Genomic DNA, 22067 nt, shown 5'->3' with positions numbered 1-22067 from the left:
TTCGATCTGACGGAAAAAGGTAAGTAAGTTTAGAAGATTTCAATATGTTTCCTTTTGATATATTCAAAATCACAATTGATACTAATATTATCTCTCAATAACTTGCGCAGGAACTTTGTGATAGTTGTTCCAGGTGTTACTCACAACCGCATGCCCAATGGCATCTTGGGACTGCTCTGCAAGCGACACTACCCAGGCTGCATGGATATTGCTGGGGTACATCAGCCGGCGTCTTTGTGGGAGCACTACATCGCCGCACCGGATGCACCAGATTCGGAAGGCATGGCATACGACAACAAGGCGCACCAGGTGTTGAGCGAACTATGGGTAAGTCTTCATGGCACTACATTTACGAATACATCATATTCATTGCACATTTTTGAAATAATGACTTTGTTCACGTTTTTGTGCAGGATTTCTATAGATGCGAGGAGGGAATGATGCTCAGGGCGATGCAGGTGGCTAGCAAAGCATGTTACAAGCTGGTGGCGGATATGCTTTACGAGGCACGCATCCAGGCCATCATAGACTATAAGGCTAAGATCGAAAAAGTGAGGATCTACAAAGGACCTGCAAGAGACATCAGACTCACCCGGGAACAATACTTGCGGGTAAATACTTAATCTTTTTTAAATCAACTATGCTCCATTTGTTCTTCTTACATGTCATAACTTGATGATGTGCAGGTGCCTCCGTGGTGGATTGCCTCGGATCATCCGTGCTGGGAAATGATAGTGGACCGGTGGTGCTCGCAAGAATGGCTGGAGATGCACGAGGCTGCCCGGCAGCGGCGTCTGATGATGCCAGGTTCATCGCACCATCAGGGCAAAAGTAACTCAAGGCGTACGCGGCTAGATATGTATGTGAATTAATTTCTTTATTCTAACACTCAAATCTGTATAATTTCTAATCATCTTCCTTTTTTCGTAGTCGGCGGCACATGGTGGTGTGCTTTGCTCCCAAGTCCAAGCATACTATTTGGCCCACAAAGGGAAGGCGACGTCCGATGTCACCTTCAACATGCAGGATCCACTCGAAGCGTACAGCAACGCAAGCATCCACAACCGCCTCAGTGGGTACACCTCGATGGCACAAGAAGTTCATGGGCTGGAGTTTGATCCGATCAATGAGCCCATTGATGGAGAAGTCGTCATGAGGGCGGGAGGAGGCAAGAAGAATGGACGGTACTAGTTTGGCGACAGCTTAGTCTACACTGTGTTGGTACTTTGTAACGTCAAGAATAAATTCCCAAGCGCACGGATACCGCTGTAGCTTTCACCCAAGAGTATTCCAGGGTATCGTATCCACTGAGGAATGTGAGTACGCTATCTACGGGTTCAGACTCATCTAAGGACACACACGCCGGTGTGGAGAAGACAGAAGAGAGGACTTTCTATATCTAGAATCTGTAAGGAACATGGCCTCTTTTAGGCCATTGTTTGTGATTTTAGTGATTGAGTGACAACATATTCAATGGGACTAATGAATTTGTGAGATCGCATTTGTAGGAGTTTTTAGGTCCCATGGATGTGAGTTAACACGTCTAATTCATCGTCGAGACGCAATGTCCAATCCACCATCAAGATGATAAGCCCAATCAGTCGTAGAGGTGCCAAAGCATAGTGGAAATCCAGAGATAGAATATATTTCGAAGATCCAAATGATTGCCGCGACGAATTGGACGAAGCAGTGTAGATTCAGCTGCACCAGTTGAACCGATGCCCCACCATCGGTGCATCCGATGGTTGCCGGATACACCGACGCCCTTGCATCGGTGCATTAGGGCGTGCATACTGAGCCAAGTGAGAAAAACTCAGTAGCACCGGTTTAACCGACGGGTCAGGAGTAGGCACCTGTGCAATAAGTGTACTATTGTCCAGAGATGATGTCAAGCGTGCAAAAGCCAAGTCTTCAACACCGGTTGAACCGACGGTCCACCGAAGCAAGCGTTGGTGCAATGACGTTAGCAAGAATTGATCAAGTGCAACGGCTACAAGAAGATCAAGTGTCACCGGAAGAACCAACGTCTAAGCATCAGTTTAACCGATGGTCCCTGAAGTTTGCTGCAGACATGTCAGAGGAGCCAACGGCTACTTCAGAGCGCAGTGTGACCAAAAGAACCACTGCCCTAGCTCCGGAAGTTCCGAAGCCTTCGCAGAAAAGTGCCCAACGGCTCTAAACGGCTAGTTCAAGTTGGTGGCCTATATATATGTGTTCCCCCGGCCATTTGAAGCTTGCTGGAGTCCCAAGACATCACACACACATCTAAGAACACCTCCAAGCCATCCAAGAGCATAGAGATCAAATCCTTAGTTCTTAGCACAAGCTTTGTAAGTGTTAGTGCTAGGTTAGCTCCTAAGTGAGTGAGTTAGCAAGGTTGAGATCCTTGTGGCTGGTTCTAGAGTGAACCAAACTTGCATTTCGGTGCGCTGGCCTCCTTGGAGCATTGGTGGCTCGCCGGCAAGTCAACGACCCTCCGGCTTGGTGTGGAGCGGCGTCGACAACATTGTGCGGGGGACGGAGACCCCTCCTTCGTGGACAAGCTCCCTTAGTGAAGATCGGGATCAAGGTGACCGTGATTGTGTTCACGGGAGAGACTTGATTGCCGGGAAGTGATACTCTTCGTGAGTATTTCAACAATGTGGATGTAGGGGCGCCATTGTGGCAATCCGAACCACGGGATAAATCCTCATGCCGAGAGTTTGCTTCCTCTCATCCCTCTCTTTAAGCTTCCGCATTTCATATTGCAACTTGTGTGCCTTTACTTTCTTAGTCTAGTATCTTGCTAGGATTGGCTATAGGTTGCAAAACTCTTTTGGGATGAGGGTTTCACACTAAGATGAACCGTAGTTGCACATCTAGATAGTATGCAATAGTTTAATTATATGTGCAAACTAGTTGGAGCCATAAGTTAAGGTTTTTAGAGTGTCTAATTCACCCCCTCCCCCTCTTAGGCTAGAGCACCCGATTACTTTCAATTGGTATCAGAGCCGGGACTCACTTCTCTCACAAAGAAAGCCAATTCTATTGGCAAATTTGTGTTTACCGGCTCATTAGATCAGTAGGCTTCACCGCCTAGTGAGTTAGCTCTTAGGGGGAAAGGATGAATCCTTTTAGACCCACTCCCTCTTAGGCTGGGGGCTCTTATGGCTCATTAGAAAGCCAATTCCATTGGCAAATCTATGCCAAGAAGAAGAGACCACGTCGCTGTTATACTTCGAGCTACCGGTTTCGACCGGCTAATACAAGCCGATAGCTCCAGTAATATTGCTCTATCCAATATCAAAACGTGGAGGATTACTAGGGCTCGAACAGGGCTGTCACCACCTACCGGTTACCTCTACAAACCGTGGGACTATCAGACAACTGAGTGGTATAGTCCAGCCTAGACACCATGTCTACGCCTTTCCCTACTAACCTTAACCCTGGCCAAGACTACCCTTTTCTATCCGGGGTCTTAAGCTAAAATCAAATGCTACTCGCTAGCATACACAACAACTAATATAAGGCAGAGATGATAACTTGCGATCTAAACTCTAATTCTAAATAAACAAAGAAAGTCTCGAACACTTACAACCGAATAAGCATCCGTCGAAGTACAAGTAGAGAAGAGTGCCGATAGACCCGGCACTTCCCCGACTCCTCCTCACTCTCTCCCCTTCTTCTACACCTCCTAGTCTACCTAAGAATCTAGGATGAAGGCCTCAAGCTCCAAGAGAGAAGGTGAGTTGAGTTGGGTGTGGTGTGTGTGTGTGTGTTCCTATTCTCACCCCCTCCCCCTGTATTTATAGGAGGGAGCCACCCCGGGAATGCAGCCAATCCTCCTCAAACTGCCTTCTAGAGACAATAGGGAAGTGACACGTGGAAGCTTGAGGCGGTGGGGCCCACTGGGCCGTCGGCCGACCTGGCCCAGCTGCCCACCGGCCTCTCCTTTGGCTGGGTGATTGACATGTGGACCCCTCATGCAAGGAAGAGTGGGTACCAAGTTTCCTCCTTATGCATGGCTGCCATGTGGGCCCATTGATCCTCGTGCTTGCATCTGATTGGTTGAGAGGAGATCGCCTTGGATTGATGATGTGTCATGCGCATGGGCTGCTTCTCCTCCTCTTGTGTGGCTGCCGAATGGGCCTTTTTGGCCTTTGGGCTTGCTTGTACTTGGCCTATGAATTTATGCCTTGGATAATATGCTTGTTACATGCAATTTTGGCCCAAATTCACCTGCACACATTCTCAGACCAGCATCTGTGGAATCGTCAAATAATCGTCCTATGCTAATATTTATTCCTTCGGATGCTCGACTTTTGCATGATAGTTGACGGTTAAAATGGGTCGTCAGTGACCGTCAACACACGGCTACTACTCCCACTCTCTCGCAGATTCGAGCTAGGAGTACCAGCTCAAGCCCGGCCATACGCCCACAGCCAGACACTGCACAGACTCAGATTGAGGCTGTCAAGGTTATTTCTGTTTCATCCGTCGTTCCTTGATTTTTACATACGTTTGCTTTGAATTCTCACCCTAGGATCAAATCCTGTAGGCCCAAATGGAAGCAACCTTTCAAGCACGGCAGGAGGTGGCGGAGGAGAGGTGGTGGGCCGAGCGGGACAAGATGCAGCAAAAATTGGATCAAGCTCTAACATATATGCAAAGCCTGGGCTCAGCGATGGGTCTTTCGCCTCCACAATTCCCTCCGGCCCCACTTGCTCCTCGGGCAAAAACTTCTCCTACCGTAAGTGACTTTGACTCCTATCGAGTTTCATTCGTCTTAGTGACTTAGCATTAATCTAGAATGACTTAGAACTAATACCTTATGATACATCTACAATGACTTAAAACTTAGGCTAATGCTTGTAGTTTCATTTCTCACAATACACATGATCGCAACTTAGGATACATCTAGAATGACTAAGTTTGAATGCCTGTAACTTAATTCTTATGTAACACATGCAATATATATTCGCTTATGTGCAGAATCAGTCGGCGGCATCCAATGATGGACCGGTAAATCTTGACTTCTCGCCTCCGGTGCAGCAGCCTCAGCAGGTTATGTGGCCACCGCCTCAATGGGTGGCTTGGATTCAGCAGCAGCAGCAAGCTTGGTCGCAGACGCCTACATGGCCGCCCCCGCCGATGTGGCCGCAGCACCCGCCACCTCCGCCGCCGCCGTCGGCCCCGTGAGTTGTATGGACTTGCTTTGTATGAATTTGTAAAGATTTGTATGGACTTGATTTGTATGAACTTGTATGGACTGACTTGTACTTGTGGTTATCGATGAACGAAACAAGAGTTTATTTGTATATGTGTATCAAATGCATGCGATGCTTATTCTGATACATGAAATGCTCATTGTGATATATATGAAATGCTTGGGGGTACCATATACGTAAACAACAAAACAAAAAAAAATGAATCTGGGACCTTTGTCGTGTGCTTTTACCATGACACACGGCAAAGAAACCATTATTTGCCGTGTGCAAAGTCCTTTCCTGGATGGTCCTTTTTTTTTGCCGTGGGCCAATTTTGCACACGGCAAAGGCTTTGCCGTGTGCCCGATATATAGCACACGGCAAAGTCCGGCTTTGCCGATGCCTGGTTGCTGTGTGGGCTTTGCCGTGTGCGGCACACGGCAAAGGCTTTGCCGTGTGCGGCACACGGCAAAGGCTTTGCCGTGTGCATATCGGCCTTTTTTGTGTGCTTTGGCACACGGCAAAGACTCTGTCTCCCGTAGTGGTGGGAGACAAGTTGAGGTTGTGGCTCGACTTGGTAGAAAAGGTAATGAATGTTGAACTGGGTGAGTAAAATGATAACTTTTTTTGGAATCTAAACAAAAATGTTGCTGTCATAGTAAAATCTATGTATTCTGACATGATGATATTCGAAAATGTGCCTGCTAAGTGTGTATCATGGAAGTTGAAAATACCACTTAAGATAAAGGTATTTTTGCAGTATTTAAGGAAATGGGTCATCCTAACAAAGGACAATCTTGTCAAAAGAAACTGGACAGGGTGCACCAAATGTTGCTTTTGTAACTCTAATGAGACCATACAACATTTATTTTTCGATTGCCATGCGGCAAGGTTCATTTCGAATGCAGTATACATCTTGTTTCGATCAAGGTATTAATGCTTTTAGATCAAGGTACTTCTTGCAAACAATCAGCATAAAAAGAAGTGTAGATTAGTAAAGTGGGACTTTTATGCCAACCTAGCTAAGTAACAATTAGGTGAGTTGGGGTCTCAGAATCTAGATATTCAGAATGAATGTTTATTAAGCAAATGGCATCATAAATTGTGCAATGAGACATGTATTTGGCAGGATTTGTTGCAAAACAAATATATAAACAACAAAACTATTGGACATTAACAACAAATATTTTCCCGTTCTGGGCTCTGTTGTAGCGCAACGAACACAAAATGATGAGTTGATCATATTCCAGAACTATAGAGACATAGGCAACGCAACGCAATACATATACTTCTGGGAAGATAAAGTGGCTCTCGGCTATTATTCAGGATGTACTGCTGTACACAGGCTATTATTCAGCACACGCCACATGAGTGCACATTGTATGCTTATTACTTATGGTGTTAATACTGTTCCTGGCAGAGACATGCATGCTGTTTGTGACAGAATCACTCTGCCTCGAAGTTCCATAGATATGTTGTTTCAGATCCCTGTTTATCTGAATCCCATCTGAAATCCTGAAAACATTCAGGTGAGTAGTTGTTTCGTTCTCCCAGAATACATTCTGAGCCACTTGAGAGGTCGTCCTTGGGCAAAGAATAGTCTGTGATCTCCATGCATCCATCTTGATCAAAATACAATGAATTCGAAGAACTGTTGAGTTGGGTTCTGAGAATGCTTGATTCATTATTGGGATAGCTTGACGATGAAGGCGTGTCATCTTTGTGCAATGTTTGGGTTGAATTTCTTAGGTGCAGCCTGTACTTCTGCATCAATTTAAAAGAAGAGTTTTCTGTCTTAACATATCCACGAACAATTACAGTCCCCAGCTTCTTCATCACTATGCAGCAAAAATCTCCAAAACGAATGACATTTGAACTAGCTTAGTGCATGAATGCATTCTAGAACATGATCCGTTTGCACTTCCTAAACCACACACACAAACGAAGCTCCGGTTGTTTGAAAACAGGAATTTATATCATAAGCTGACACTCCTTTTGTCCTAGCCTAACATCTCTAACTTTGACCAAGTTTATAACGGAAAACACCATTCAGAATATCCAATGAGTTTCTTATTAAATTCACCATGAAAAATATCCTGATAATACATTTATTTGGTACTATAAATATATTTTGTATAAGAGCCCTTTTACAATGCTTGGAAATACTTTCTACCGCTTTCTAATGCCTCCCAACGCTTACCCGTAATATTATTTTTAATTAATTTTAATTATTGAAGGATAGAATAGTAATTGGGATACCCTTCAACCTCCATCGTCTTCTTCCCTATGTCTGCGGCTCTTCAATGTCCTGCTCGATCATGCCACATCTCCGCTCCAGACCATGGCCGCTCATCGGGAGCTGCTGCTCTTCCTCACCACGGCGGTCATCGCGGCCCTAGCTGCCGTCATGTCCACCGGCGACGCCAAGCCAACCATCCTGACCCCCGTTGCGCAAACACCGCGCCCCACTGGGCTCCTTCGATGGCGACACGCCGGCCTCCGACAATGACTCCATGGAAGACGACGACGACGCGCACACCGCCGCCATGATGACCGAGCCCAAGCTCGAGCTCCCCTACCCGCCTGGCACCGACCTCGGGGTGCTGCCGTGCTGGCCGCCCGCGTTGCTGCCATCGCCGGCCGCAAGAGTGTTTGCCTTCTGATCGATCGAGGCACTCTCCGGAGCAATTGGAGATTGATTTTGTTTTATGCATGCGTTGTGATGGGTTGCTAGGACTGGGAATGAGCGAAGCTGACACCCTCTGCTTGTCTAGATGATCACGACGACAAGCTTGAGCGCTGCAATTTTTTTCCTCACAGTCGCGAGTCGGAGGCACTCCACGATGGCCACCCAGGGCCAACTCGCCTCCGCTCTCCTTGCACCGGCGCCTGAGGTCGGAGACCAGAGTACCAGACCAGCCAGGCAGAGTTGCCGGAGACGAAGATGGCGGGGCGTGTTGGGATCTTTGGACCGATCACCAGACAGAGAGAATACTCTTCGAATGAAGGTTAGAACACTAAAGCACGAATTGCACAATAGAAATTGCACTATAGCCAGAACGAAATGTTCCAACCCATACAACGTTAGGTGGGAAGGGGTATTTATACCCCCAACCTTATTACATCTTTCCAGAAATGCCCCTGCGGTCCCCACGAAGGTCAAGAGGTTACAACAGGGGTATTTGGTAATTTCCCTAGGTTGGACAGTCCGACTTGGATACTCCCACCCGGATCACGTGTTTTTTGCCCCTCGGGAACCTTCGGTAGCGGTCCTTGACAAGCTTCGTGTGGTGCCGCCTTCATCGCTCGCCATTCTTGGGTCGCCTGCCGCACCCGAAGGTTCTTGTCATAACCTTCAAGAGTGTGGACCTCTGGGTTCTATGGTGTTCGACGACCTTTAGTGACAACCTTCGATAAGCTTCGAGGGACTTCACCTTCATCATTTTTCACCTCTGCGCTTCCCGAAGCATCTCGGCGACTCAGGATTCCATCTTCTGGCGCCGAACCTCAACGAACTCTTCGATGCTTCATCATCTTCGAAGAACCTTCGGGTTGATGCTTCGTCATCTTCACTGAAGCTTCGGCATAACCTTTAGGGACCTTCGGGAACCTTCGGTACTCCTTCGTGTCACGCCACCTTCGGGAGGAGGCGATCCCCAACAGTAGCCCCTCGTGGGCGAGGTCCGATTCCAGCCGGCCGAACCCTCGAAAAAAACAAAGATCGGTCAAGACATTTGTGCAAAAGCGTCTCCCCCGAAGGTGTGTTGTTTACACATGTCGCGGTCTGATTTGCCGTTGTTCTGACTTCTCCTCGTTTTTACCGTTGTTGGAACAGTGCGAAGTTACCCCCCTATAAAAGGGGGTGGAGATGACAGGTCACTTTCACGCTCTTATTCCTTACGAACTTTCGCCCGCTTGTCGAATTTTGACACGCGACGCTTTCTAATTCGCCCCAGTCTTCGGGTTGTGAAAGCGACCTGTTCCGTCCCATTCTTCGCGGCGGTTGTGGAAAGGGAAGGATTGTTCTGCTAAGCCTTTGTGAGTTTTCGCTTCGACTTTTTGCTGGGATCTTCGAGGTTTGTTCATTACGATTCTGAACATTTGGTTTGTTTAGGGATGGCTCGGTTGAAGGTTACTGCAAGGCAAATTGGATCCGAGGACATCGAGCCTTCGGAAGAGGAGAGAAGGCAGTTGTCTGAGGGAGAGGAGGATTTGACCAACGTGGACGCTGATCCTTCGGAGCTGATGGGGTCCCGGGAGAAGCCTCCTGTGACCCTCATTTTTGGTCAGTCGTGGGCGACCCGGGAGTTGGTCGAGAGTTATGTGCAGAAAGGGTATTTTGGCCCCGGAGTTTGCCATGCCCCTGGTGATGAGATTACACCGGACCCTCGCGATGGAGAGTGTGTTGTGTTCCGGGACTTCTTTTCTGCCGGTCTGCATTTTCCGCTGGACCTCGTTTTTCCGAAGATTCTGGCCCGGTTTGGTCTTCGGATGCACCATCTTACCCCCAATGCCATCGTGCAGCTGTCGAAGTTCTTCTGGGCGGTCAAAACCTTCGATGGACCGATTAGCGTGGATGCTTTCTGTAGACTCTATGAGATGCATCCACAGACTCGGAAGGTTTCTTTTGGCGAAGATCCACAAGTATATTCTGCTCAGAGTGGGTGTTGTTCATTCCACCCAAGGAGGACCAACAAGACCCAAGGGATCGACAGAATAGAGGTATCTTATTGCCAGAGGAACAAATGAGAAGATGATTGGGAGCAGTACTGATTTTATGCCAAGATTGGTTTTCCTAGTGTTGATTCTTCGGGAGGAGTCTCCTATCCCCTTGCCTCGAAGGTTGCGGAATTCAAACATACTACCAAGGCAGACTTCCGGAGGATAGCAGCCGGTTACAAGGAGTGCTGCTCCGCGTTCGCTTCTGCGCCCCGTGTCGTGAGCGGTGGGGATCTGATTGAAGAATATCTGGCCCCGAAGGTCTGTCCGTTGACGAGGGATTGGTTACCAGGGTTTTTCGAAGGTTCAAGTTGATGGCTTGAAAGATAAGCTTCCTTTCCCAGATTTTGGCTTGCGGAAACCCGAAGGTGTTTCTGACGATATGATCGTTGAAGAGATCGAGCAGGAGGCAGTTGCTATTGCCGATCCTTTTTTGTCGAAGGAGCGTGACTCATTTGAGGCTATTTGCTCCGAGAAGGTTAGGGTGAACTGGAGTTTTCTGAAGATGGGCATTTCGTATGGCCCCCGCGAGGCTCCTCGTGAGAGGAAAAGGGGGGCAAACACTTCTGCGCCCTTTGCGAGGTTATCCGAAGGTCCAACCGCTAAGAAGGCTAAGAAGGCTGATCCCGTTGTTTCTCAGTCTGCGAGGGCTTCGAAGGTAGTTGCTGAGAAACCTTCGGGCGCCTCCAAGATCAGGCCTGCGGCGGGCGCGGAGAAAGATTCAAGGGGGAAAGGTATCTTTCCTTGCAGTTACTCTTTTCATATTGCTAGGGAGGATTTGGGTAGCGATGCTTTTATGCGGGAGCTTCGCACTACGGAGAGTAGCGTTCCCTGGCGCTCGCGCACTGGTGAAAGGGTTCACCTTTATCTTGATCAATTTGGTTCGTTTCGTGCAGAGCCAGATACTGTAGGTGCTGTCTTGACGGCAGTGCAAAGGGGGGTAAATATTCCCTTCGCGTTGTGAATCTTCTGGACGAGGAAAGTGACGAGGAGGCACCTTCGGTTCTCGCGAAGGTTCAGCCGAAGAGAGTTGTGGAGCACCCCCCGGCTCTTGCTTGAAGAGAAGTTATCCCCAGAGAAGGATGATGACAGGTATGGGGGGAAGGATATTCCCACTGGAGGATCCCAGGGTGCTGACGGGAGGAATGATCTCATGGAGGCCCCGAAGGATTCAATTGCTTTTCATGCTGGCGAAGACGACAAGGCCCAAGGGACCGCGGGGGCTGATGTCCACTTGGTTGAAGCGAAAGATCATTTTTCTGAACTAGGTACCTTCTCGATCTCTGGGCGCCTTGCTTTCCAAGGGCCTGACATGGACCCTTATCTTTGGTTCCCCCTTCAAGTAGATGTTGCAAGCGTGATGAAGGAGCTCGGGGATTTGCTGGAGCTGGAACCTTCGGAGGATGAGGCTGCTGGGGTCGCGTCGAGGGGCCGGCCAGCTCTCCCCGGGGATGTTGAGAATTTTGATGCTGAGGGTACGGCGCTCTGGCCTTGTCTTCTTTTAGGTCTTGTATTTTGTGTAGGTTTGTCATGTGTTTTGGCTTGTGTAGGTTTTATGAAGGGTTTGGGAGTTTACGGGACCGGAAGTCTTGGCCGAATCACAGCGTCATTGTGCGCAAATGTTTGTGACGAGTGTTGTTAATTTTCTATGAATGGCGCTGTTGGTTTTAAACCTTGTTTTCTTTTCAAGCTTTGCTTGCCGGCCGCGCGGTTGTGGGTAGTGCGAGGAAGGATGAGCATAATTTTCTTGCTCACTCTGCTGAAAAGGCTCACCTGTTGGAGCGGATTAGCGCTTTGGAGAAGGAGAACAAGGCCTTGGAGAACCTTCGCGGTTCTTTGACATCGGAGAATCGACTCCTGAAGGGGAGAGTTTTCGAACAGGAGGAGACCATTTCAAAGATGCAGGAGAAAATGAGTCTAGACGAGAGTGTTCTTGAGAACCTTCGGGGTGTGGTAGAGAGAGATGACGCGAAGGTTGTTAACCTTCAAACGGAGGTTCGCCAGCTCAAAGCCGATGTTGAGAGAAAAAATGTCAAGATCTCAGAGCTTGAGAAGGAGGTTGAGGAGGACCGTGTGATGTGGGAATCCGCCTCGCAAGACATCTTGAACAAGAGTGCGGCCATCCGCGAAGAATACAGCAAGGCTTTGGCGTCTTTCGGTGCTGAGCCCTCACCTTTCCCGGAGGACTCCGAAGGTGGCGCATCAGGGCTGCTAGATTGGCTGTTGGGTGAGTTTGAGGACTTGGGTAAGATTTTGGCCAGCGTGTCGGACAACACTGCGGTGATGACTTGTGAGAGTGTCATGGCTGTTTTGGCTCGCGAAGGTTGCCGAGAGCTGGAAATAGTTGGAGTGCGGGACTATGCCTTTCCAGATTATGCAGAGCTTGAGGAAGAGATTATGAAGGTTCAGCCTGTTAAAAAGGCTTTCCTTCGTAAATTTTGGAAGCTTTCTGGTTGGCAAGTGGTTCAGGAAGCTGCATGACGGAGACTAGATGAGGTTTGTTTTTCCTTTTACACTCTGCCTTCCCTTGTTGAACAAACTTGATTATGCTATTGACTGTTTTGATCCTTCTTCGCAGGTAAGGCATGCTCGCTAAGCCGCGAAGGATGTTGTGGAGGAAGGTGCGCGTCTTGAGGATATCACGGGAGGGTCCGTGGCTGGCGGAAGCTCCGGGGCTCTAACTGAGAGTGATGCTTCTCAGGTTTAGAGCCGCGACAACTTTGGTTAGGGGTTTTTGTGTGGTGGGGAGAGATCCAGACTTGTATAGCTACTCACTCGTTGTTTCTTGATTAGGCAATCGTGCCTGCCAACCGTGCTCTTTACGCTCGACCGCTGCGTATCCATGGCGGAGGTGTTATCGTGAGCGGGACAGATTGGGAACGTTTTAGTTTTGCTAATCCAGGTGCTAGTGTCGGTGAATTTTTGAGGTGGTTTGATGGTAGCCTCGTTTAGTACTTGGATTCGTGGATGCCTGACTTTGTATTGGATCTGATTCATCCTTTGAGATGGCTTTAGCTTATATGTGTTCCATCCTTCATGGTGGCTCTTGTTCTGGAACTGTTCCATCATTCGAGATGGCTTTAGTTTATATGTGTTCCATCCTTCGTGGTGGCTCTTGTTTTGGAACTGTTCCATCCTTCGTGATGGCTTTTGTAGATCTCTGGAGGGATAAGAGCTTTTTATTTCAATAGCATTTCCCCCTCCCAAGCTCTTGTTTCTTCGGGGTTTCATTGTTTTGAAGTGACGAAATCTTTGGGAGGAAGGCTGCAATATTGTGCGGGAGCGTCTCCCCCCTCCCTTGCAGTCTTGCTCTAAAGACTTCGGTAGTTTGTACTTCGTTTTGGCCGAAGGCTTCTTGGCTTGTTTATTATGCACTTTTTATTTTTAGCTGAAGGTTTCTTGGCTTCGACTTGTGTTTCGAGTTGACAGCCCCTTGGCTTTCTTGGTGTATAGCAAACACTTTAGTTTTTGGCCGAAGGTTTCTTGGCTTTGACTCGTGTTTCGAGTCGATAGCCCCTTGCCTTTCTTATTGTGTAGTATACACTTTAATTTTTGGCCGAAGGTTTCTTGGCTTTGACTCGTGTTTCGAGTCGACAGCCCCTTGGCTTTCTTATTGTGTAGTATATACTTTTATTTTTTGGCCGAAGGTTTATTGGCTTCGACTCGTGTTTCGAGTCGACGGCCCCTTGGCTTTCTTATTGTGTAGCATACACTTTGATTTTTGGCCGAAGGTTTCTTGGCTTCGACTCATGTTTCGAGTCGACAGCCCCTTGGCATTTTTTGTAGCATACACTTTGATTTGTAGCCGAAGGTTTCTTGGCTTCGACTCGTGTTTCGAGTCGACTGCCCCTTGGCTTTCTTAGTGTATAGAATACACTTTCATTTTGCAGCCGAAGGTTTCTTGGCTTCGACTTGTGTTTCGAGTCGGTAGCCCCTTGGCTTTTTTAGTGTATAGAATACACTTTAAGATAAGTATGTACAGCTTGTTACGGTTATGAGTTGTACTGACTTAATTATTTTCAGCCTTGGTGCAAATGCGAAGGTCGATGTTTGCGACCCTGTGGTTGCTTCGACATGAGACATTTTTCTGAAGGGAATTGTTCATATAATTTGGGGAATTTACATAGGAACCGCCTAATTAAAAACCACACCTCCGAATTGGAGTTCCCTTTTGTGAGGAAAAGAGTACGGTCCAAGACTCAAATGAAAGGAAAAACGACGCGAAGGTATGAGCTTGCTTTCTTGTCGCTCATCCTTTTACAACTTTTACCCTAGACATGATACTTTTTGAGACTGTCAGCATTCTAGGAATGCTGCAGCTCGTTTCCTTCGATATCCACCAAGTGGTAAGATCCTGGCCTGTTGGAGTATAACACAATGTATGGTCCGTCCCACTTGGATTGAAGCTTGCCGATGGTTTCTGCGTTTGGCTTTCTTCTTAGAAGTCTCCTTCGGTAATTTCTCTGTTGGCTATTTTTTTGTTTTGCCACTTCCTTGTTTCTTCTTGGTATGCTTCTAAATTTTTCGAAGCTTCCAAGATGTCGAGTTCTGTGAGATCTGCTTCTATCGAAGGTTCGATGTTGTTTAGAACTCTGGCACTTTTGTGTTTGAGTTCTTCTGGGCTCATAGCTTCGGCTCCATACAGCAATCTGAATGGGGTAAATTTTGTTGCTCTGCATTCAGTTGTGTTATGGGACCAGATGACCTTCGGCAGTTCGTCTACCCATTTTCCTTTTTTCAGACCGAACATGCATTTTTTATGGCGTTGAAAATTATGTCGTTGGCCCTTTCCACGGCACCATTGGACTGAGGGTGATACACTGATGCAAACATGACCTTTGTTCCTACTGAGTGGCAGAATTCTCTGAACAGTTGAGAATCAAATTGCTTCCCGTTATCAACGGTTAGTTCTTTTGGCACTCCGAACCTACAGATTATGTTTTGCCAGAAGAATTTTCTGACTGCTTCGGAAGTGATGTTCACTAGTGGTTTTGCCTCTATCCATTTGGTGAAGTACTCCACTGCAACCACAGCATATTTGTAGTTGCCTTGAGCTGTTGGTAGTGGACCGACCAAGTCCATGCCCCATCTTTGGAGTGGCCACGCCGGAGGTATGAGTTGTATTGGTTGCGAAGGTCTGTTTGATTTGGGTGCCATCATTTGGCATCCTTCGCAAGTGTTGACTATTTTCTCAGCATCTTTCAATGCAGATGGCCAAAAGAATCCTTTCTTGAAGGCTTTGGTAACCAGAGGTCTTATGCCAATGTGAGATCCACAAATTCCGGAATGTATTTCCTTCAGTAGCTCCTAACCTTCGGCCGTCGTTATGCACTTGAGCCAGGGGGCGACCACTCCAGACTTGTATAGTTCACCTTCGTACAAGGTGTAGCTTCTTGCCCTTTGGAACATTCTTTTTCCTTCCTTTTCATCCGAAGGCTCGAAGTGTCCCCGAAGGTATGCCATGATTGGTGATCGCCAATCTTCGCTTGCTATGACGTTGATTTGTTTCGCTTTTTCTTGTTTTGTGGAAGGTTTTCTGATTTTCTCGTAAAAAACATCCGGAGGTAGTGGTTCTTTGCGAGCAGCAGCTTTTGCTAACTTGTCAGCTTCTTCATTCTGGCTCCTTGGTATGTGAATGGCGGTGAAGTCTTTGAAATATTTCTCCATAGCTCTCACTACATCTAAGTACATTTTCATTTTTGGCTTCTTCGCTTCTGACTCTTTTTCCACATGGTCGGTGATGACCTTTGAATCTGATTTGATGACAAAGTTTGGATGACCCAAGGCCTTCATTTTCCTGAGGCCTAGCAGCAGTGCTTCGTACTCTGTGGTGTTGTATGTTCAGGGGTCTGGATCACTGAATTCGAGGCGCACGGCATATCTTAGCTTCGTACCCGAAGGTGAGACTGAATGATTGCCGCGACGCCAACTCCTTTGTTACACCATGCACCATCACAATGTACTGTCCAAGGTTCAATTGGTGCTTCTGTATCGAAGGTTGGCGAGGTCCAATCCACCTCGAAGTCTGCTAGGACCTGGCATTTAATGGCTGTTCTTTTCTCGAAGTCAATGTAGTGCTCCGAAAGTTCTGAAGCCCACTTGCTTATTCTTGCCGAAGCTTCTCTATTATGAAAGAGGTCATGCAGTGGTTGGTCAGTAATTGCTACTATTTTATGACCTTCGAAGTAGTGTCTCAATTTTTTTGATGCCATGACAACTGCATAGGCAATTTTCTCTAGCTCAGAATAGAATAACTTTGAACCGGAGAGTGCCTCTGAAGTGAAGTATATAGGCAGTTGTTTCTGCCGACCTTCGATTGTTCTTTCCACCACCAGGGCTGCACTAACGGCTGTTTGTGAAGCAGACGTATATAGCAGAAGAGTTTCCTGGGGATAGGGTGAGGTCATCTTGGTCAAGTTTTCTAAGTAGTCCTTTAGTTCTCTGAATGCTTTCTTCTGTTCTTCTCCCCACTCAAACTTACTGGAGCTTCGGAGAGTTTTGAAGAATGAAGAGCTTCGGTCTGCTGATTGAGGGATGAATCTGTTCAGCGCTGCTATTCTACCTGTCAGTTTCTGCACATCTCTTACAGATTGTGGCTCTTCCATATTTTGAAGTGCTCTGACTTTGTCTGGGTTTGCCTCTATGCCTTTTGTTGAAACAAGGCATCTGAGGACTTTGCCTTAGTCTATTCCAAAGACGCATTTTTCAGGATTCAAACTTAGGTTTGCCTTCCGAAGGTTCGCGAAGGTTTCGGCCAGATCTGCCACATGTTTTTTTTCTTTCTGCACTAGTGACCACTATGTCGTCAACATAGGTCAACACATTTTTTCTGAGTTGAGGGCCCAGAACTTTTGAGGACATTCGTGAGAATGACTGTCCAGCGTTTTTCAAACCTTCGGGCATCCTGACGAAACATTATGTTCCGAAAGGGGTTGTGAAACTAGTTTTTTCTTCATCTTCTCTTTTCATCCAGATTTGATGGTATCCGGAGAAGCAGTCTAAGAGTGACATCAGTTGACTGTTTGATGCATCATCGACAACTTTGTCGATCCTTGGTAAGGGGAAGTCGTCCTTTGGACAGGCTTTGTTTAGATCAGTGAAATCTATGCACATTCTCCATTTACCATTTTTCTTTTTTACTGGCACAGTGTTGGCCAGCCAAGTGGGATACTTTACTTCTATTATGACCTTCGCATCAAGAAGCCTTTGGACTTCTGCTTTAACAGCTGCGACTTTATCGTCAGACATCTTGCGAAGCTTCTACTTTTTGGGCTTTATCTTTGGGTCAATGTCCAGTTTGTGCTCTATGATGTCTCGGCTGATGCCGCGAAGGTCATTTGCTAACCAAGCGAAGACATCCTTGTTTTTTTTTAGGAACTCCAAGAGTTCGCGCTCTTCTTCTGGCTCGAGGGCCGCGCTGATTGTTACTTGCGGTCCGGCAAGAACTTGTCAAGTGGTACTTTTTTTACTTTGCACTCTTGTTGGAATGTTTCTTCTTTGTCCCTTTTTGGCTCTTTTAGTGGCGGGGGTTTTTTGTCAGCTTCGACCAAATGGACATTTCTTTGTCCGGGAGAGACACCCCGCTCGATATCTCTAGCCAATTGTTGGTTGCCTCGGACTGTGATTACTCCTTTGTTTGCAGGCATTTTCATGCATAGATACAGCTGATGGATGATTGCCTCAAATTTGTTGATGAGGCCACGGCCAAAGATTGCATTGTATGGGTAATTAATTTCCACAACATCGAAGGTGAAGGATTCGGTCTTTGGGTTTGAGAGATCTCCGAAGGATACTGGAAGGGTTATCTTTCCAAGGGCGTTCACTCGTTTGCCCCCAAAGCCAATGAGCGGGATGTCCGCTGGCTGCAGAAGGTTGCGGTCGATGTTCATGCGGTCGAAGGTACTTGAAAAGATGATGCCTGCGGAGCTTCCCGTGTCAACCAGAATTTTACCGATTGTCCAGCCTTGTATATTGGCTTAGATAACTAGTGCATCTGTGTGGGGAAAGCTGAGCAGGTTTACATCTTCTTCAGAAAACACTATGGGCATGTGAGACCATTGCGTTTTCTGAATGGGTCCATCCACCATGATGGAACGAACTTGTCGAAAATAGTTTCTTCTTTGTTTTTTGTTCTCGAATTCTAGAGATGACCCTCCGGATATTGGCATTATCCTGCCGAAGGTTGGTAGTGCTGCAGGCTGGGCATTTTGGTTAGTTTGGTTTTCTTGCTTGAGTGGGGGGCCTGGCGGAGGTGGGGGCAGCTCTTCTTGAGTTGCTTGAGCTGTGGGCGGGGGAGGCAGCCTTGGTTGGTTTTGCTGCGGGGGTTGCCAGTTGATGGGATATGAGTTATAGCCGAAAGTTGGCATTGTTTGGAAAGGAGGGTTAAAAGTTGGTTGCGGAGGTTGGAATTGCAGTGTTTGCTGGGCAGGCCAGCTGGTGTGCGCTACGAGCTTGGCATTCTTTTCAGCTTCCATTCTTTCGAGTGTCCTTTTCTTTTCAGGACACCGATTAGTTCTGTGGCCAGCATCTTCCCCATGAAAGTGACAGAACAATTTCTGCGGGCCCTGCAAAGGTCCGCGGCCTCGGCCTCTTCCTTTCCCTTGGCCCCTGTTGGACCTGCCCCTTTGATGATGTTCTTTGGAGCTGTTGTCATGTTGCTTCAGGGGTTGTGTAGGTGGTGGGATTATGTAAGGATCGAATTCTTCTGGTTGATCAATATCTTGCGAAGGTTCAACAGGGGGTATGTACTGATTCTGCTGGTTGGTGTTTGTTTGATTGTTTTGTTGCCAGCTCAACTGTTGCCTCATTAACTTTCTTTGTTCGACCCTTCGCTTGTGGTTTGCTTCGGACTTTGCGTATTTCTCTGCCTCCGCATACAATTCTGACAGACTTCTTGGTGGCTCTCTGTCGAGGTGGGATGCCAATTGGCTTGGGAGGAGACCTTCGATGAATTTTGCTATTGCGTCTTCCTCAGAGAAGTTTGGAGTTTGCGCTTTTTTCTGCACAAATCTCCGAAGATATTCGGGTAGTGGCTCTCTGTCCATCTGTATGCAGCTGAATTGTTGCAAGGTGTTGATGGATAATTTTTTGAAGACTTGAAAGTCTTGCTTTAGTTTTTCCATGAGCTGCATCCAACTTTGAATTGAGAGGGGTTGAATGTAAGAGTACCAATTTGCGACTGGACCTTCGCATGCCATGACAAAGGATTTTGCCATGATGGGATCATCTCCGCCGGCTGAGGCGATTGTAGCTTTGTAAGTCATTATGAATTGTGCGGGGTCGACTGATCCATCATATTTTGGGAGTTGAACTGGCTTGTAGCCGTATGGCCAGGATGTTCGCTGCAAGGCAATTGACAGCGGTGATGTTGGGTCGAATGGAGGGCTTGGTTGGAAATGTTGATATTGATATGTTTGAGTTGTCAGGCGAAGGTGTTGACCTTCGTGATGTCTGGAATGTTCAGCAACTTCGTGGGTGTTTGGGGGTTCTTGTGGTTGCCCAACTTCTTCCTGCATTTTCTGGACTTCTGCTTGCATTTCTGCAACTCTGCGTTCTGCTTCAACTAGCCTCTGAGCTTGCTTGGCTGCTCTCTTTTTGGTCGCCAGTTGACTGGCCAGATGAGCTTTCTTCATTTCTAGTGTTGAGCTGGCCAAGGTGTGCGAAGCTGAAGGTTGAGCTCATGGTGCGCGTTTTGTTCGAGCTGGTCATCTTCGAGCTGGGAGAGGTTGTTTAGTGTTTCAGTTTCGGTTGTTGTTGTTGCTGCTGATACTGCTTTTTTGCCTGCTGTCGCGGCCTTTTTTGCCAGAATAGCACGTTCTGCTTGGACACGCTTTTCTTTCTCAGCCAGCTGGGCGGCAGTTGTTTCGATTGGAGGAGATTGTCCGATGGGAACTTCGTGAAGGTTTGAACCTTCGGCGTTCGGAACGCCCTAGTTGGTGGTTTTTTTTCTTTGTGGAGCCATCGTAAGGTGATTTTTGAGCTAAGAACTCGGGTGGGCACGTCTGTTGGGATCTTTGGGCCGATCACCAGACAGAGAGAATACTCTTCGAACGAAGGTTACAACACTAAAGCACGAATTGCACAATAGAAATTGCACTATAACCAGTACGAAATGTTCCAACACGTACAACGTTGGGTGGGAGGGGGTATTTATACCCCCAACCTTATTACATCTTTCCAGAAATGCCCCTGCAGTCCCCAAGAAGGTCAAGAGGTTACAACAGGGGTATTTGGTAATTTCCCTAGGTTGGACAGTCCAACTTGGATACTCCCACCCGGATCACGTGTTTTTTGCCCCTCGGGAACCTTCGGTAGCGGTCCTTGACAAGCTTCGTGTGGCGCCGCCTACATTGCTCGCCATTCTTGGGTCGCTCGCCGCACCCGAAGGTTCTTGTCATAACCATCAAGAGTGTGGACCTCCGGGTTCTGTGGTGTTCGACGACCTTTAGCGACGACCTTCGATAAGCTTCGAGGGACTTCACCTTCATCATTTTTCGCCTCCGCGCTTCCCGAAGCATCCCGATGACTCAGGATTCCATCTTCTGGTGCCGAACCTCAACGAACTCTTCGATGCTTCATCATCTTCGAAGAACCTTCGGGTTGATGCTTCGTCATCTTCGCTGAAGCTTCGGCATAACCTTTAGGGACCTTCGGGAACCTTCGGTACTCCTTCGTGTCACGCCACCTTCGGGAGGAGGCGATCCCCAACAGGGCGCTGGGAGAGGAAGCGGAGCGTGAGGACAAGGCCGTGCCGGCGGTGCAGTGCAGCTTGCGGATGGACGGCTCGTGGTTGCGGGGCAGGCGCACAAGAGCGAGAGGAACTGACGCGGCACAATAGGGAATTATCCTTTTACCCTTGATTAAAAAAATAACTACGAAAAAAGAAAGTACCATGGATTCCTAATCCTCTATACTTTGGAGGCATTAGAAGGCATTACGATACATATAGGCCCACCGACCATAGGCACATGTAACGCCTCCTCATTGACGCTTCTCAACGCTTTTCCTCATATTGGATCCACGAATCATAGACACATGAAACGCCTCCCGACGCCTCCCCAAGCATTGTAAAAATTTTCTTTGTATAAACTTGGTCAAAGCAAGTTAAAGATGTTTAGCTTAGGATAAAGCTAATTGAACTATATTTTGAAACAGAGGAAGTAGGTGACAGCCTATAAGAACCATAAGATTTATATGGTTGCTATGATGCTTTATTGGTAATCCCTTTCTAGATCAATATACGTACATGCATGTACAAATCTAGGTCCCTCAAGTCAATATTTCCAATAAACTAATTTGACAATGTGGAATTTTATTATCATGTGGTATTGAGAATCACAACAAAATGAGTAATCTTAAATAATGATGCCTACTCCATCTAGTTACTTAATTAAGTGGATAATCATGGTCTCAGCATGGTATGCTTAACTACTGGCGTGCATTACATTTTTGTTTATATCACAAAATAAAAAAGTAATAAATAGATCAAGTACGTTGATGAATCTGATAATTGCATCTTAGCATGCGTGATACTAATTATATTATGGATTGTTATTAACGAGGTAGAAATATTTGTCTTAGGCAACTACCGTAGGCGCGATATATTTGTCTTGTACAAGAAGATATATATATATATACCAGAATGAATTAATCACCTGCAGGTGGCTTGCGATTTGCTCTCTTGTCAAATGTTTAACCTTCATTATCTCCAGTATCTTCTTTGGAACTGCCTCTGCAAACCAATGCAAGTGATACCAATGCAATAATCACCACAAACAAATACGGAGCTTAAAAGGAAATGAGATCGAGCGAGCACTTACTGTCTGCTCCCAGGGAATTCACAGCTGCAATGAATTGGCGGTGCAGCTGCATAGTCCAGATGAGCCTTGACTTCCTGAGGTCCTGTATATCTGTGACCATCCCGTTATTCTCTCTTATCTCACTGTCCAACGTCGCCGTGGCTTCAGTGGTTCGAAATGACAGCTGATCGATATGTTGAACATTGTTGCACATTCTGTGCTCCGCCCCAATTTGCTTCCGGAACACATGCTGCCAGATGTTCTTCAGTTCTTCAATCCTCAGAGGTTTTATCAGGAAATCGGAAGCCCCATTGGTGATGTACTTCATCACTGTGCTCGTATCTCCGTTTGAAGACATTACTGA

The 22067-nt window shown here is 47.1% G+C and overlaps 1 protein-coding gene across 1 annotated transcript in view; it reads right to left on the bottom strand.

Annotated features, from left to right (window-relative positions):
- Nucleotides 1-6359: 6359 nt before the first annotated feature.
- LOC120650855 (two-component response regulator EHD1-like) overlaps nucleotides 6360-22067 on the bottom strand; it is a 30067-nt gene continuing 14359 nt past the window's right edge. Inside the window, exons 4-6 of the mRNA XM_039928143.1 lie at nucleotides 21725-22063; nucleotides 21560-21636; nucleotides 6360-6950 (exon numbers count right to left, since the gene is read on the bottom strand). Coding sequence (XP_039784077.1) covers nucleotides 6633-6950; nucleotides 21560-21636; nucleotides 21725-22063 — 734 coding nt within the window. The 3' untranslated portion in view covers nucleotides 6360-6632. The remainder of the gene's footprint in view (nucleotides 6951-21559; nucleotides 21637-21724; nucleotides 22064-22067) is intronic.

The sequence above is a fragment of the Panicum virgatum genome, chromosome 9K (genome assembly GCF_016808335.1).
Source record: "Panicum virgatum strain AP13 chromosome 9K, P.virgatum_v5, whole genome shotgun sequence".
NCBI classification, from domain to species: Eukaryota; Viridiplantae; Streptophyta; class Magnoliopsida; order Poales; family Poaceae; genus Panicum; species Panicum virgatum.
This window is presented reverse-complemented; position numbering and strand designations above follow the sequence as displayed.